Source organism: Oncorhynchus tshawytscha, unplaced genomic scaffold (assembly GCF_018296145.1).
Source record: "Oncorhynchus tshawytscha isolate Ot180627B unplaced genomic scaffold, Otsh_v2.0 Un_contig_556_pilon_pilon, whole genome shotgun sequence".
Lineage (NCBI taxonomy): Eukaryota > Metazoa > Chordata > Actinopteri > Salmoniformes > Salmonidae > Oncorhynchus > Oncorhynchus tshawytscha.
In genome coordinates this window covers 83,967-101,457 of record NW_024609752.1, presented here as the reverse complement: position 1 = coordinate 101,457, position 17,491 = coordinate 83,967, and the positions used below count along the sequence as shown (strand labels likewise).

Sequence of the window (17,491 nt, the reverse complement as noted above, 5' to 3'; positions counted from 1 at the left end):
TTCTAGATCAGACTAAAACCCATCTCTATTGATCAGACTGAGTCCTTCAGATAAACCCATCTCTATTGATCAGACTGAGGCCTTCAGGTAAACCCATCTCTATTGATCAGACTGAGTCCTTCAGATAAACCCATCTCTATTGATCAGACTGAGTCCTTCAGGTAAACCCATCTCTATTGATCAGACTGAGTCCTTCAGGTAAACCCATCTCTATTGATCAGACTGAGTCCTTCAGGTAAACCCATCTCTATTGATCAGACTGAGTCCTTCAGATAAACCCATCTCTATTGATCAGACTGAGGCCTTCAGATAAACCCATCTCCATTGATCAGACTGAGGCCTTCAGATAAACCCATCTCTATTGATCAGACTGAGTCCTTCAGGTAAACCCATATCTATTGATCAGACTGAGGCCTTCAGATAAACCCATCTCTATTGATCAGACTGAGGCCTTCAGATAAACCCATCTCTATTGATCAGACTGAGGCCTTCAGATAAACCCATCTCTATTGATCAGACTGAGGCCTTCAGATAAACCCATCTCTATTGATCAGACTGAGGCCTTCAGATAAACCCATCTCTATTGATCAGACTGAGTCCTTCAGGTAAACCCATCTCTATTGATCAGACTGAGTCCTTCAGGTAAACCCATCTCTATTGATCAGACTGAGTCCTTCAGGTAAACCCATCTCTATTGATCAGACTGAGTCCTTCAGGTAAACCCATCTCTATTGATCAGACTGAGTCCTTCAGGTAAACCCATCTCTATTGATCAGACTGAGTCCTTCAGGTAAACCCATCTCTATTGATCAGACTGAGTCCTTCAGGTAAACCCATCTCTATTGATCAGACTGAGGCCTTCAGATAAACCCATCTCTATTGATCAGACTGAGGCCTTCAGATAAACCCATCTCTATTGATCAGACTGAGGCCTTCAGATAAACCCATCTCTATTGATCAGACTGAGGCCTTCAGATAAACCCATCTCTATTGATCAGACTGAGTCCTTCAGATAAACCCATCTCTATTGATCAGACTGAGTCCTTCAGGTAAACCCATCTCTATTGATCAGACTGAGTCCTTCAGGTAAACCCATCTCTATTGATCAGACTGAGTCCTTCAGGTAAACCCATCTCTATTGATCAGACTGAGTCCTTCAGGTAAACCCATCTCTATTGATCAGACTGAGGCAGAAACCCATCTCTATTGATCAGACTGAGGCCTTCAGATAAACCCATCTCTATTGATCAGACTGAGGCCTTCAGATAAACCCATCTCTATTGATCAGACTGAGTCCTTCAGATAAACCCATCTCTATTGATCAGACTGAGGCCTTCAGATAAACCCCTTCATCTCTATTGATCAGACTGAGTCCTTCAGATAAACCCATCGCTATTGATCAGACTGAGGCCTTCAGATAAACCCATCTCTATTGATCAGACTGAGTCCTTCAGGTAAACCCATCTCTATTGATCAGACTGAGTCCTTCAGGTAAACCCATCTCTATTGATCAGACTGAGGCCTTCAGATAAACCCATCTCTATTGATCAGACTGAGTCCTTCAGATAAACCCATCTCTATTGATCAGACTGAGTCCTTCAGGTAAACCCATCTCTATTGATCAGACTGAGTCCTTCAGGTAAACCCATCTCTATTGATCAGACTGAGTCCTTCAGGTAAACCCATCTCTATTGATCAGACTGAGGCCTTCAGATAAACCCATCTCTATTGATCAGACTGAGGCCTTCAGGTAAACCCATCTCTATTGATCAGACTGAGTCCTTCAGGTAAACCCATCTCTATTGATCAGACTGAGTCCTTCAGATAAACCCATCTCTCTATTGATCAGACTGAGTCCTTCAGGTAAACCCATCTCTATTGATCAGACTGAGTCCTTCAGGTAAACCCATCTCTATTGATCAGACTGAGTCCTTCAGGTAAACCCATCTCTATTGATCAGACTGAGTCCTTCAGGTAAACCCATCTCTATTGATCAGACTGAGTCCTTCAGATAAACCCATCTCTATTGATCAGACTGAGTCCTTCAGACTGTAAACCCATCTCTATTGATCAGACTGAGTCCTTCAGATAAACCCTATCTCTATTGATCAGACTGAGGCCTTCAGATAAACCCATCTCTATTGATCAGACTGAGGCCTTCAGGTAAACCCATCTCTATTGATCAGACTGAGTCCTTCAGGTAAACCCATCTCTATTGATCAGACTGAGGCCTTCAGATAAACCCATCTCTATTGATCAGACTGAGGCCTTCAGATAAACCCATCTCTATTGATCAGACTGAGTCCTTCAGATAAACCCATCTCTATTGATCAGACTGAGGCCTTCAGATAAACCCATCTCTATTGATCAGACTGAGTCCTTCAGGTAAACCCATCTCTATTGATCAGACTGAGTCCTTCAGGTAAACCCATCTCTATTGATCAGACTGAGTCCTTCAGGTAAACCCATCTCTATTGATCAGACTGAGTCCTTCAGGTAAACCCATCTCTATTGATCAGACTGAGTCCTTCAGGTAAACCCATCTCTATTGATCAGACTGAGTCCTTCAGGTAAACCCATCTCTATTGATCAGACTGAGGCCTTCAGATAAACCCATCTCTATTGATCAGACTGAGGCCTTCAGATAAACCCATCTCTATTGATCAGACTGAGGCCTTCAGATAAACCCATCTCTATTGATCAGACTGAGGCCTTCAGATAAACCCATCTCTATTGATCAGACTGAGTCCTTCAGATAAACCCATCTCTATTGATCAGACTGAGTCCTTCAGGTAAACCCATCTCTATTGATCAGACTGAGTCCTTCAGGTAAACCCATCTCTATTGATCAGACTGAGTCCTTCAGGTAAACCCATCTCTATTGATCAGACTGAGTCCTTCAGGTAAACCCATCTCTATTGATCAGACTGAGGCCTTCAGATAAACCCATCTCTATTGATCAGACTGAGGCCTTCAGATAAACCCATCTCTATTGATCAGACTGAGTCCTTCAGATAAACCCATCTCTATTGATCAGACTGAGGCCTTCAGATAAACCCATCTCTATCTGAGGCCTATTGATCAGACTGAGTCCTTCAGGTAAACCCATCTCTATTGATCAGACTGAGTCCTTCAGGTAAACCCATCTCTATTGATCAGACTGAGTCCTTCAGGTAAACCCATCTCTATTGATCAGACTGAGTCCTTCAGGTAAACCCATCTCTATTGATCAGACTGAGTCCTTCAGGTAAACCCATCTCTATTGATCAGACTGAGGCCTTCAGATAAACCCATCTCTATTGATCAGACTGAGGCCTTCAGGTAAACCCATCTCTATTGATCAGACTGAGTCCTTCAGGTAAACCCATCTCTATTGATCAGACTGAGTCCTTCAGATAAACCCATCTCTATTGATCAGACTGAGTCCTTCAGGTAAACCCATCTCTATTGATCAGACTGAGTCCTTCAGGTAAACCCATCTCTATTGATCAGACTGAGTCCTTCAGGTAAACCCCTCTCTATTGATCAGACTGAGTCCTTCAGATAAACCCATCTCTATTGATCAGACTGAGGCCTTCAGGTAAACCCATCTCTATTGACCAGACTGAGTCCTTCAGATAAACCCATCTCTATTGATCAGACTGAGTCCTTCAGGTAAACCCATCTCTATTGATCAGACTGAGTCCTTCAGATAAACCCATCTCTATTGATCAGACTGAGGCCTTCAGATAAACCCATCTCTATTGATCAGACTGAGTCCTTCAGGTAAACCCATCTCTATTGATCAGACTGAGGCCTTCAGATAAACCCATCTCTATTGATCAGACTGAGGCCTTCAGATAAACCCATCTCTATTGATCAGACTGAGGCCTTCAGATAAACCCATCTCTATTGATCAGACTGAGGCCTTCAGATAAACCCATCTCTATTGATCAGACTGAGGCCTTCAGATAAACCCATCTCTATTGATCAGACTGAGTCCTTCAGGTAAACCCATCTCTATTGATCAGACTGAGTCCTTCAGGTAAACCCATCTCTATTGATCAGACTGAGTCCTTCAGGTAAACCCATCTCTATTGATCAGACTGAGTCCTTCAGGTAAACCCATCTCTATTGATCAGACTGAGTCCTTCAGGTAAACCCATCTCTATTGATCAGACTGAGTCCTTCAGGTAAACCCATCTCTATTGATCAGACTGAGGCCTTCAGATAATCCCATCTCTATTGATCAGACTGAGGCCTTCAGATAAACCCATCTCTATTGATCAGACTGAGGCCTTCAGGTAAACCCATCTCTATTGATCAGACTGAGTCCTTCAGGTAAACCCCTCTCTATTGATCAGACTGAGTCCTTCAGATAAACCCATCTCTATTGATCAGACTGAGGCCTTCAGGTAAACCCATCTCTATTGATCAGACTGAGTCCTTCAGATAAACCCATCTCTATTGATCAGACTGAGTCCTTCAGGTAAACCCATCTCTATTGATCAGACTGAGTCCTTCAGATAAACCCATCTCTATTGATCAGACTGAGGCCTTCAGATAAACCCATCTCTATTGATCAGACTGAGTCCTTCAGGTAAACCCATCTCTATTGATCAGACTGAGGCCTTCAGATAAACCCATCTCTATTGATCAGACTGAGGCCTTCAGATAAACCCATCTCTATTGATCAGACTGAGGCCTTCAGATAAACCCATCTCTATTGATCAGACTGAGGCCTTCAGATAAACCCATCTCTATTGATCAGACTGAGGCCTTCAGATAAACCCATCTCTATTGATCAGACTGAGTCCTTCAGGTAAACCCATCTCTATTGATCAGACTGAGTCCTTCAGGTAAACCCATCTCTATTGATCAGACTGAGTCCTTCAGGTAAACCCATCTCTATTGATCAGACTGAGTCCTTCAGGTAAACCCATCTCTATTGATCAGACTGAGTCCTTCAGGTAAACCCATCTCTATTGATCAGACTGAGTCCTTCAGGTAAACCCATCTCTATTGATCAGACTGAGTCCTTCAGATAAACCCATCTCTATTGATCAGACTGAGGCCTTCAGATAAACCCATCTCTATTGATCAGACTTCAGAAACCCATCTCTATCAGGCCTAAGACCCATCTCTATTGATCAGACTGAGTCCTTCAGGTAAACCCATCTCTATTGATCAGACTGAGTCCTTCAGGTAAACCCATCTCTATTGATCAGACTGAGTCCTTCAGGTAAACCCATCTCTATTGATCAGACTGAGGCCTTCAGATAAACCCATCTCTATTGATCAGACTGAGTCCTTCAGATAAACCCATCTCTATTGATCAGACTGAGTCCTTCAGGTAAACCCATCTCTATTGATCAGTTATTACAACTATTTGCGAAATAAAAAGCCATTTCCACTGGACCATTTCTAATGTCAGAGAAAATCATTTGTTTTCACTTAGGCTCTCTTTCAGGATGTTAGGTCTTCGTGTGTAGGCACCTTGATCTCCCTGTTCCTGTGCGTTCTCCCGATCTCCCTGTTCCTGTGCCTTCTCCTGATCTCCCTGTTCCTGTGCGTTCTCCTGATCTCCCTGTTCCTGTGCGTTCTCCTGATCTCCCTGTTCCTGTGCGTTCTCCTGATCTCCCTGTTCCTGTGCGTTCTCCTGATCTCCCTGTTCCTGTGCGTTCTCCTGATCTCCCTGTTCCTGTGCGTTCTCCTGATCTCCCTGTTCCTGTGCGTTCTCCTGATCTCCCTGTTCCTGTGCGTTCTCCTGATCTCCCTGTTCCTGTGCCTTCTCCTGATCTCCCTGTTCCTGTGCGTTCTCCTGATCTCCCTGTTCCTGTGCCTTCTCCTGATCTCTCTGTTCCTGTGCGTTCTCCTGATCTCCCTGTTTCTGTGCGTTCTCCTGATCTCCCTGTGCGTTCTCCTGGAACCCGTTGAGGGGTCTCTCACGCAGCCCTGTCAGCCCATCAACCAGACTGTGTCTCTGGAGAAGGAAGGCTGCCCAACATGCCTAGTCATTCAAACCCCTATCTGCCCTGGCCACTGCGTCACCAAGGTACAATGAACAAACTGGCTCTAACTCTGACCACTTTCAGTGTCCTCTTTTTTAAAGGGACTCCGGGAGAGAATGGGAACAAAAGAGGAGAAAGAGTGATCTCAAATATCCACATGATCAGTTTATTGAAGGAAAGAAGTCCATATTTTTCTGAAAAGCTGCAATACGCCCAACACAGACAGTGCAATGCAGAATAGGGCTGTGTACAATACAGTATGTCATGTATTGTATATAAAAAAGCAAGGCATGTACTCTCCACATTTTAACTACAACAATAAAACAATACATTTTTTAACCCCTTTTTTCCTCACCAATTTCGTGCTATCCAATTGCGATCTTGTCTCATTGCCTCTCCCGAGCCCGTTGGGGAGTTGCAGCTAAGGTTGAGTCATGCATCCTCCGAAACATGACCAGCCAAACCGCACTCCTTAACACCCGCACGCTTAACCCGGAAGCCAGCTGTACCAACGTGTCGGAGGAAACACCGTCCACTGGCAACAGAAGTCAGCGTGCAGGCGCCCGGGCCGCCACAAGGAGTCGCTAGAGCGTGATGAGCCAAGTAAATCCCCCCCTGGCCAAACCCTCCCCTAACCCGGACAATGCTGGGAAAATTGTGTGCCGCAACTTGGGACTCCCGGTCGCGGCTGGTTATGGCACAGCCTGGAATCAAACCCGGGTCTGTAGTGACGCCTAAAGCACTGCGATGCAGTGCCTTAGACCACTGCGCCACTCGGGAGGCCCGTAAAGGGATAATTTAAACAAAGAAAAGAACAAGGCCTCTGTTTTGAACAAGGAGTTTGTTTCAATGCCGATCATTTGAACAAGAACTTTGAGTTTTGCCATTTCAGGCTTCAAACATAAAGATATAAAACTGTATTTTTTGTGAAGAATCAGCAACATTCATGAAGTGGAACAACATTTTTGGATATTTCAAACTTTTTTAACAAATCAAAAACTGAAAAATTGGGCGTGCAAAATTATTCAGCCCCTTTACTTTCAGTGCAGCAAACTCTCTCCAGAAGTTCAGTGAGGATCTCTGAATGATCCAATGTTGACCTAAATGACTAATGATGATAAATACAATCCACCTGTGTGTAATCAAGTCTCCGTATAAATGCACCTGCACTGTGATAGTCTCAGAGGTCCGTTAAAAGCGCAGAGAGCATCATGAAGAACAAGGAACACACCAGGCAGGCCCGAGATACTGTTGTGAAGAAGTTTAAAGCCGGATTTGGATACAAAAAGATTTCCCAAGCTTTAAACATCCCAAGGAGCACTGTGCAAGCGATAATATTGAAATGGAAGGAGTATCAGACCACTGCAAATCTACCAAGACCTGGCCGTCCCTCTAAACTTTCAGCTCACACAAGGAGAAGACTGATCAGAGATGCAGCCAAGAGGCCCATGATCACTCTGGATGAACTGCAGAGATCTACCGCTGAGGTGGGAGACTCTGTCCATAGGACAACAATCAGTTGTATATTGCACAAATCTGGCCTTTATGGAAGAGTGGCAAGAAGAAAGCCATTTCTTAAAGATATCCATAAAAAGTGTCGTTTAAAGTTTGCCACAAGCCACCTAGGAGACACACCAAACATGTGGAAGAAGGTGCTCTGGTCAGATGAAACCAAAATTGAACTTTTTGGCAACAATGCAAAACGTTATGTTTGGCGTAAAAGCAACACAGCTCATCACCCTGAACACACCATCCCCACTGTCAAACATGGTGGTGGCAGCATCATGGTTTGGGCCTGCTTTTCTTCAGCAGGGACAGGGAAGATGGTTAAAATTGATGGGAAGATGGATGGAGCCAAATACAGGACCATTCTGGAAGAAAACCTGATGGAGTCTGCAAAAGACCTGAGACTGGGATGGAGATTTGTCTTCCAACAAGACAATGATCCAAAACATAAAGCAAAATCTACAATGGAATGGTTCAAAAATAAACATATCCAGGTGTTAGAATGGTCAAGTCAAAGTCCAGACCTGAATCCAATCGAGAATCTGTGGAAAGAACTGAAAACTGCTGTTCGCAAATGCTCTCCATCCAACCTCACTGAGCTCAAGCTGTTTTGCAAGGAGGAATGGGAAAAAAATTCAGTCTCTCGATGTGCAAAACTGATAGAGACATACCCCAAGCGACTTACAGCTGTAATCGCAGCAAAAGGTGGCGCTACAAAGTATTAACTTAAGGGGGCTGAATAATTTTGCACGCCCAATTTTTCAGTTTTTGATTTGTTAAAAAAGTTTGAAATATCCAATAAATGTCGTTCCACTTCATGATTGTGTCCCACTTGTTGTTGATTCTTCACAAAAAAAGACAGTTTTATATCTTTATGTTTGAAGCCTGAAATGTGGCAAAAGGTCGCAAAGTTCAAGGGGGCCGAATACTTTCGCAAGGCACTGTACATAGTGAATCATACAGATACAGTCCATTACCCTGCATCTGTCCTACCTGGAGCCTTCTACTACACTATCAGTCATGGTCATAGTGTTGGTGACCTGACTCTGCTCCTCGTCACCCATCAGCTTGCCGAAGCAGGGGAAGGCCAGAGTGTCCTTAGCTCCCTTTCTCATGAACACATAGAGTAGGGGATCCACAAGGGGGCTGAATCTCTCAAAGAGGGTCCCGATCTTTACATTTTCTCTGCCTGTTATCCCTGATATCAGATATTGTATGATGAGGGGTAGGAACAGGACTGTGTAATTGCCCAGCACAAGGGCCAGGGTACCAATAATCCGTCTCTGTTCGACAGCTGGCACAGAGATGGAGACGGACAGAGCTTTCAACGTGCCCACGAGGAAGAATACGAGCAATGGAAAGGGTATGAGGAGGTTAACTGCAAACAGAATAAGTTTCATCTCGAGAGTCGTTGTGAGGTGCAACATGCAGATTTGGATGAAAGGGATAACCCAGATGACGGAGGACATTATGAGCGAGTATTTGATGTTACGGCGAAAACGGTACCAGAGAGGAAAAGCAATCACAATATATCTCTCGAGAGCAACACATACCATGAAACTAATGCTTGCACTAATACCAAAGAAATCAATCAAAATTACAATAAATTGCCAGGTACCAGAAAGGTTGAACGGCCTCATGCAGATCTGAATGAGATCTGCAATAAGAAGGTTGATAACATAGACTGGAGCGATGTGATCAGCTCTGATCAGGAAGTACATGGCATAAATGGACAGACAGATCAGAGGAAAACCAATGGTGAATGTTGTCCACTGTACGACGGTTTCAATGATGATCCAATTGGATGGGATGTCGTCCGTAACATTGTAGAGGTTTTCTCCAGCCATCCTTGATGGTGCTTGTTGTTGCAGGAACTAGTGAATGGCAGGGTTCTTCAGATTCCAAGTTCAAGGTCCTTAATATTTTCCTGTTGTGCGCCTACACTCAGAAAAAAAAGTGAAATAGCTGGTGTTTTACTCTATAACATCTAAGATCCCAGTCATGATTCTTTAAAACAGGTCTCGTTTTGACCTCAATTATGCATCTTTACTCTAAATCTAAAAGCATTTCCCTTCTAAAGAAACAGGAAGTATGCTCAATATAGTTCTACGTTCTGTGTATTTTTAGTAAAACTGAACATGTAATACCAAATAGACCTGTCAAAGTGCAATGTCTATAGACAGTAACATTCTTACATTCTTACCTTAAAACATCTCTTTTTATGCAATTAACTAATCAATTGAGCCATTACGACATTTTTTTATGAATATCATATGATAGAAAAAACTGAGAAAAACGAAGTCATCACTGTGTATTTCAGTGGCTAACATGTGAAGCACAAGAACAGTTCCAATAACCATTTAGCAACCATGGAATCTACAGTCTTACCTGGTGGTTCAATTAGATTAACTGGCGTTCGTCTTGTAGCGCCTATCAAATCAACTAATTATCAGGAAGTGGAAATGCAAGTTAGAAACATGCCTTTTTTTTTTACAGCACAGATAAAGATACAGCACAGATACTCTCAGATACTCATAGATACTCACAGATACTCATAGATACTCACAGATACTCACAGATACTCACAGATACTCACAGATACTCATAGATACTCACAGATACTCACAGATACTCATAGATACTCACAGATACAGCACATATACTCCCAGATACTCACAGATACTCATAGATACTCACAGATACAGCACAAATACTCACAGATACTCACAGATACTCACAGATACAGCACAAATACTCACAGATACTCACAGATACAGCACAGATACTCACAGATACAGCACTGATACTCACAGATACAGCACAGATACAGCACTGATACTCACAGATACAGCACAGATACTCACAGATACAGCACAAATACTCACAGATACTCACAGATACAGCACAGATACTCACAGATACAGATACAGCACAGATACTCACAGATACAGCACAGATACTCACAGATACAGCACAAATACTCACAGATACAGCTACAAATACTCACAGATACTCACAGATACAGCACAAATACTCACAGATACTCACAGATACAGCACAAATACTCACAGATACTCACAGATACAGCACAGATACTCACAGATACAGCACAAATACTCACTGATACTCACAGATACAGCACTGATACTCACAGATACAGCACTGATACTCACAGATACAGCACAGATACTCACAGATACTCACGGTGCACACCCAGTGACAATACAGCATGTACGTCTGAGCCTTAAATACTGTGAGACAGGAAGTCCAGCACTCCAGGATGTCAAAAGTCATTGCACAATTTGTGTTACTGTAGCATTTGTCAGTCTTCGATAGCTGATTGGTCAGGGAGATCACATGACATTACTACCAGTGGTTAAAAGATCCCGGACCTAATCCATTCCACACTAAGTTACTACTTCCATGTATTTCAGAATGACAACAGGAATATGACATCTGATCCCGGACCTAATCCATTCCACACTAAGTTTCTACTTCGATTCGACCTCTGACCTGTAACATAATACACTTCATGCACACATCTTATAATACGCATTAGAGGTCGCTTTCAGCTTCCTGTGTAAACCGGAAGTGTCTTAAAATGATGTCATAGGTGCTGTTTCCAAGGGTTAAAAAAGGTCAGATCGTTTCAAAACTTCATATGTGTGATTAGGCAACCCCCATGAACTGTAAGTCAGTCATTTCTCCCAACAGATGTCAAAGAAAAGCTCTCTCACACACACACACAGCAAGGATGGAGTGACAAAGTGCGGTGCTTAAAGACACACAGAGCCTGCAATGGCATTTCCATATTCTCAAGGCCGTGCCGAGTTCAACGAGATGCCCCGCTTGACTGTAGCTCGCTTTGAGTGCAGCGACCGTGAAAAACCGTAGGCCCAAAATGAAGCCTGGCCCTAAATGTAATTTGCTTTTGGGTGACAGTGAGAGAACCGTTAGGGTGAGAAGCACAATTCGACCTCGGGTACGTTCCTGAGGTCCTCCCGATCTGTGCAAGCCTAACCTTGACCGTGTGGCATTAACCCTTAACAGTAAAACAGGGTTTTTTGATCTCACAGATTACAATGACTTCTCTCCCCATAGGAATACATTGCCTGCTCCTCTAAAGTCAACCTGAAGCCTATGTAGGTTATGAATGCCTTATGAACCTGTCTTCAATGACAGTCCATCAGGCCACTATGCGGTCTACCTGTGTCGATTCTAAGCTTCCTGTAGCAACCGGAAGTGGTTAAAATCACCCTAAACGTGTATATCCATACCCTGCCTGCAGTTTGATAGAAATAGTGCATTCAACCCAGTGTAAATCAGTCAATTCTTAACGTAAACACTTACAACTCAGGATTCTGTAAAAGCATACCCCAATGAGGATATTTACTTATAGCTTCCTGTGCCAACCGGAAGTGCCATAATTGGTGTCACAGGGGCTGTTTCCAAGGGTTAAAAAAGTCAGATCTTTCCAAAACTTCATATGTGTGATTAGGCAACCCCCATGAACTGTCAATCAGTCATTTCTCCCAGAAAATTTAAAAGAAAAACACACAGCTTGGAAGGAGGGACACATTGGGGTACGTAGAGACATACACTGCCCTCATTAGTTAACCTTGTTCAAACTATTAACCTTTTGTAACTAGGGGGCAGTATTTTCATTTTTGGATAAAAAACGTTCCCGTTTTAAACAAGATATTTTGTCACGAAAAGATGCTCGACTATGCATATAATTGACAGCTTTGGATAGAAAACACTTTGACGCAAAGATATTGTCTGTGAGTGCAACAGAACTGATGTTACAGGGGAAACCCAGATAAAAATCCAATTAGGAAGTGAAACCGCCTCATGCCAATGACTCCTTATATGGCTGTGAATGAGCTACGAATGAGCTTACGTTTTCTACGTATTCCCCAAGGTGTCTACAGCATTGTGACGTCTTTTTACGCATTTATGTTGAAGAATAGCCGTAAGGGACCACATTTAGCAAGTGGTCACATGATGGCTCCCGCAGAAAATCTTGCGTAAAGTACACAAGTAGCCATTTTTCCAATCGCTTCTTATGAGAAACCAATTGTATATTATCGAATTGTTATATGAAAAACAACTTGAGGATTGATTCTAAACAATGTTTGCCATGTTTCTGTCGATATTATGGAGCTAATTTGGAAAACAGTTCGGCGTTGTAGTGACCGCATTTTCCGGTCGATTTCTTAGCCAAACGTGATGAACAAACGGGAGCTATTTCGCCAACAAAAAAAATCTTTTTGGAAAAAAGGAGCATTTGCTCTCTAACTGGGAGTCTCCTGAGTGAAAACATCCAAAGTTCTTCAAAGGTAAATGATTTAATTTGATTGCTTTTCTTATTTTCGTGAAAATGTTGCCTGCTGCCAGCAGAGCCTAGCATAGCATTATGCCATGATAAACTTACACAAATGCTTGTCTAGCGTTGGCTGTAAAGCATATTTTGAAAATCTGAGATGACAGTGTGATTAACAAAAGGCTAAGCTGTGTCTCAATATATTTCATTTGTGATTTTCATGAATAGGAAGATTTTGTAGGAAGATTTATGTCTGCTGCGTTATGCTAATTAGTTTGAGGCTATGATTACGCTCCCGGATCCGGGTTTGATAGTCGCAAGAAGTTAAAGAACCGTCAGACCTAGAGTTCTGAAACTTTAGAAACCTGTTCTAGACCTCAGTTCGATAGTGCGTGGTGAGTTACGTGGCTCTAGAAGGTTCTCGGACCGAGAAACAGCCTCGTACATTTGCAATAACTTCAATTCATTTTTGCATCACGAAAATGACGACATTTAGAAATGTCCCAGAGTCGCAAGACTAGGTGCATTGTGACCGCCTCGGCCCATATAGACGGACCCCAACGTTTCTGTCCGATAGCTCATTCAAGGAAAAAAGTGGATTTTCTGCACCAATTAGGGTCTTGCTCGGGCACCAAATGACCTATCGAGCCGAAACTTGGGATTCGGGGTCGCCTCACATAGGCCTAGACACAATGTCAGAACTGGACCCGCAGCTAGAACGTAACTACGTGTTTTCCGTTTTTATTATGGTTTGAACAGAAGACGTTGTGAATTTTGGGCCAGCTCTGAAGTATGTGATAGTTGGCTTCTAAACGAGTTGGAAAAAGTGGGTTTGGTGTCAGTTTGTATCAGTTTGGTGTCAGAATGATATCTAATTGACTGATGGACGGTGACTTGCTGGTGACTTTTGTCCATTTGCAATATGTTTAAACAGTGAGGTACCATCACCAAAGTGACATTCTGAAATCAACCCTAACGAGTGATGGAGAGGAACCAGAATCACTGCCCAGCCATCTCGAGTTCATCAGGGCAGTCAATTTCGCATTCCTGCAGGATTTTTGAGCATGCCAAATTCATGATGGTAAATGCCCATTGAAACATATTGCAAATGCACGTGCATTTGCAATATGATTCAACAGTGAAAAAAACATCACCAAATGGACATGATGAAATCAACACAACGAGCATGTCAAATTCGTGATGGTACATGGCAAATGGACATAACATCCTGATTTGGCATTTTCAAATCTTTCATATTGCATTTGGACATTTCTTATGGCATTTGGGCAAAAAAACGTGACTTTTGACTTTGACTTTTGACTTCCTATGAAATCATATTGCAAATGGACAAAACATATGCAAATGGACAAAACAAGTAACAAATATATATAAAAAAATAATGATAATAAAAGTTGACAAAAGTATATTCTACAGTTCTTACACATGTGTAATTGACAAAAATTGAAAGAATTTCAAAAAACGGTCCAGAAAGCACTTTTATAAGGGGGTGATATGTTTTTGGAAAAAAGTTCACATTTTCGACCTTTGACTTCTTATGAAATCATATTGCAAATGGACAAAACACATGCCTTATGCGCAAGTAAAAATACATTTTAAAAAATGATGATAATAAAATATGACTAAAGTATGTTGATACAGTTCTTATACATGTGTAATTAACACAAAATTCAGAAGAATTTTCAAAAAACGGTCCAAAAAGCACTTTTTAAGGGTGTGAAGTTTTTTCAAAATGTTTGCTATTTTTGACTTTGACTTCCTATGAAATCATATTGCAAGTGGAGAAAACATATTCCTTATGCACAAGTTTAAAAAAAAATAAAAAAAATAATGATAATAAAATTGGACAAAAGTACGTTGATACAGTTCTTACACATGTGTAATTGACAAAAAAAAATCGAAAGAATTTCTAAAAACGGCCCAGAAATCACTTTTTTAAGAGGGTGATAAGTTTTTGATTTTTTTTTCACTTTTTCAAAATTTTACTTTTGGATGTTGACTTGTATTACATTTGCAATATGAAAAACCACGGTGGAGCGCACTCGCCACCTGTTGGATTTTTAAAGTGTTTTTCCAGTGCCAATGACTTCCCATTCATTTTTGTCCATTTCAGGGGGGTGTTCCCTTACTTAATATAATACATCAATAAAATCAATTTAGCCTCAAATAAATAATGAAACATGTTCAATTTGGTTTAAATAATGTAAAAACAGAGTGTTGGAGAAGAAAGTAAAAGTGCAATATGTGCTATGTAAGAAAGCTAACGTTTCAGTTCCTTGCTCAGAACATGAGAAGATATGAAAGCTGGTGGTTCCTTTTAACATGAGTCTTCAATATTCCCAGGTAAGAAGTTTTAGGTTGTAGTTATTATAGGAATTATAGGACTATTTCCTTCTAAACCATTTGTATTTCATTAACCTTTGACTATTGGATGTTCTTATAGGCACTTTAGTATTGCCAGTGTAACAGTATAGCTTCCATCCCGCTCCTCGCTCCTCCCTGGGCTCGAACCAGCAACACAACGACAATTAGCGTGCGCTATCTAGCTAGCCATTTCACTTCGGTTTAAGCCTATCAACTCATCTCAGGAGTTGATAGGCTTAAAGTCATAAACAGCGCAATGCTTGACGCACAAGGAAGAGCTGCTGGCAAAACGCACGAAAGTGCTGTTTGAATGAGTGTTTACGGGCCTGCCTCTGCCTACCACTGCTCAGTCAGATACTTAGATACTTGTACGCTTGTATGCTCAGTCAGATTATATGCGATGCAGGACACGCTAGATAATATCTAGTAATATCATCAACCATGTGTGGTTAACTGGTGATTATGATTGATTGTTTTTTATAAGATAAGTTTAATGCTAGCTAGCAACTTACCTTGGTTTACTGCATTCGCGTAACAGGCAGTCTCCTTGTGGAGTGCAACGAGAGAGAGGCAGGTTGTTATTGCGTTGGACAAGTTAACTGTAAGGTTGCAAGATTGGCGAGTGGCAGCAGTGTAAAAACAATTGTTAATTGTTCTGCAGTCTTATGGCGGTAGTAGAGAGAACAGTCTTTGACATGGGTGACTGGAGTCTTTGACAATATTTTGGGCCTTCCTCTGACAACGCCTGGGTTGAGGTCCTGGATGGCAGGAAGGTTGGCCCCCGTGATGTACTGGGCCGTACGCACCACCCTCTGTAGCGCCTTATGTTCGTATGCCGAGCAGTTACCGTACCAGGCGGTGATGCAACCGGTGAGGATGCTCTCGATGGTGCAGCTGTAGAACTTTTTGAGGATCTGGGGACCCATGCCAAATCTTTTCAGTTTCCTGATGGGGAAAAGGCGTGGTCGTGCCCTCTTCACAACCTTCTTGGTGTGTTTGGACCATGATGGTTTGTTGGTGATGTGTCCTCTTCACGACTGTCTTGGTGTGTTTGGACCATGATGGTTTGTTGGTGATGTGTCCTCTTCACAACCTTCTTGGTGTGTTTGGACCATGATGGTTTGTTGGTGATGTGTCCTCTTCACGACTGTCTTGGTGTGTTTGGACCATGATGGTTTGTTGGTGATGTGGACACCAAGGAACTTGAAGCTCTCGACCCGCTCCGCTACAACCCCGTCGATGTTAAAAAAAAAGTGGGCCCTTTTCTTCACAAGGTTTGACTTCACGCTGACCTATCGCCCAGGTTCTAAGACCACCAAGGCCGATGCCCTGTCACGTCTCTACAATTTGGGAGAGGGTCCTGTCCCAGAATGCACCTATAATCCCATAATCTTATCAGGTGTCCTGTGTGAATATAAGTATGCTCTCTCTAATTTTCTCTTTCTCTCTTTCTTTGTTTCTCTCTCTCGGAGGACCTGATCCCTGGGACCTTGCCTCAGGACTACCTGGCATGATGACTCCTTGCTGTCCCCAGTCCACCTGGCCGTGCTGACCTGTTGCACCCTCGACAACCACTGTGATTACTATTATTTGACCCTGCTGGTCATTTATGAACATTTGAACATCTTGGTCATGTTCTGTTATAATCTCCACCCGGCACAGCCAGAAGAGGACTGGCCACCCCTCATAGCCTGGTTCCTCTCTAGTTTCTTCCTAGGTTTTGGCCTTTCTAGGGAGTTTTTCCTAGCCACCGTGCTTCTACACCTGCATTGCTTCCTGTTTGGGGGTTTTAGGCTGGGTTTCTGTACAGCACTTTGAGATATTAGCTGATGTAAGAAGGGCTATATAAATTCATTTGATTCGATTTGATTTAACAAGTGACATCAATAAGGGATCATAGCTTTCACCTGGAGTCAGCAGGTCAGTCTATGTCATGGAAAGAGCAGGTGTTCCTAATGTTTTGTACACCCGTATATTTAAGCAACGAGGCCGATGGGATGTGGAAGCCTGATGAAGACCTAAGGGTATGTCATGGAAAGAGCAGGTGTTCCTAATGTTTTGTACAACCGTATATTTAAGCAACGAGGCCGATGGGATGTGGAAGCCTGATGAAGACCTAAGGGTATGTCATGGAAAGAGCAGGTGTTCCTAATGTTTTGTACACCCGTATATTTAAGCAACGAGGCCGATGGGATGTGGAAGCCTGATGAAGACCTAGGGGTCAAAACGTTGTTCTAAATAAATATCACCTGGGACCGCGAGCAGCAGTGTGCAGTGTTTTCCTTTCTGT

At 42.5% G+C, this 17,491-nt stretch overlaps 2 protein-coding genes across 4 annotated transcripts; both read right to left on the bottom strand.

Annotated features, from left to right (window-relative positions):
• Positions 1 to 5,392: 5,392 nt before the first annotated feature.
• On the bottom strand, positions 5,393 to 6,295 carry LOC121845733 (high mobility group nucleosome-binding domain-containing protein 5-like). The gene is made up of 2 exons (XM_042317577.1): positions 6,287 to 6,295; positions 5,393 to 5,989 (listed from the first exon to the last, which is right to left on the bottom strand). Exons 1-2 carry the CDS (start codon positions 6,293 to 6,295, stop codon positions 5,420 to 5,422), a joined length of 579 nt encoding a protein of 192 aa, XP_042173511.1. The 3' UTR covers positions 5,393 to 5,419.
• A 2,069-nt stretch (positions 6,296 to 8,364) lies between these two features.
• LOC112240015 (ovarian cancer G-protein coupled receptor 1) lies at positions 8,365 to 11,183 on the bottom strand. 3 transcript variants are annotated; one of them, XM_042317579.1, is made up of 3 exons: positions 10,691 to 11,183; positions 9,885 to 9,938; positions 8,365 to 9,434 (listed from the first exon to the last, which is right to left on the bottom strand). In XM_042317579.1, exon 3 carries the CDS (start codon positions 9,341 to 9,343, stop codon positions 8,486 to 8,488), a length of 858 nt encoding a protein of 285 aa, XP_042173513.1. In that variant the 5' UTR covers positions 9,344 to 9,434; positions 9,885 to 9,938; positions 10,691 to 11,183; the 3' UTR covers positions 8,365 to 8,485. The 3 variants fall into 3 exon arrangements, with proteins under 3 accessions (XP_042173513.1, XP_042173514.1, XP_042173515.1); XM_042317580.1 differs by having other exon boundaries at positions 10,701 to 11,183; XM_042317581.1 differs by having other exon boundaries at positions 10,681 to 10,692.
• Between the last annotated feature and the right edge of the window lie 6,308 nt (positions 11,184 to 17,491).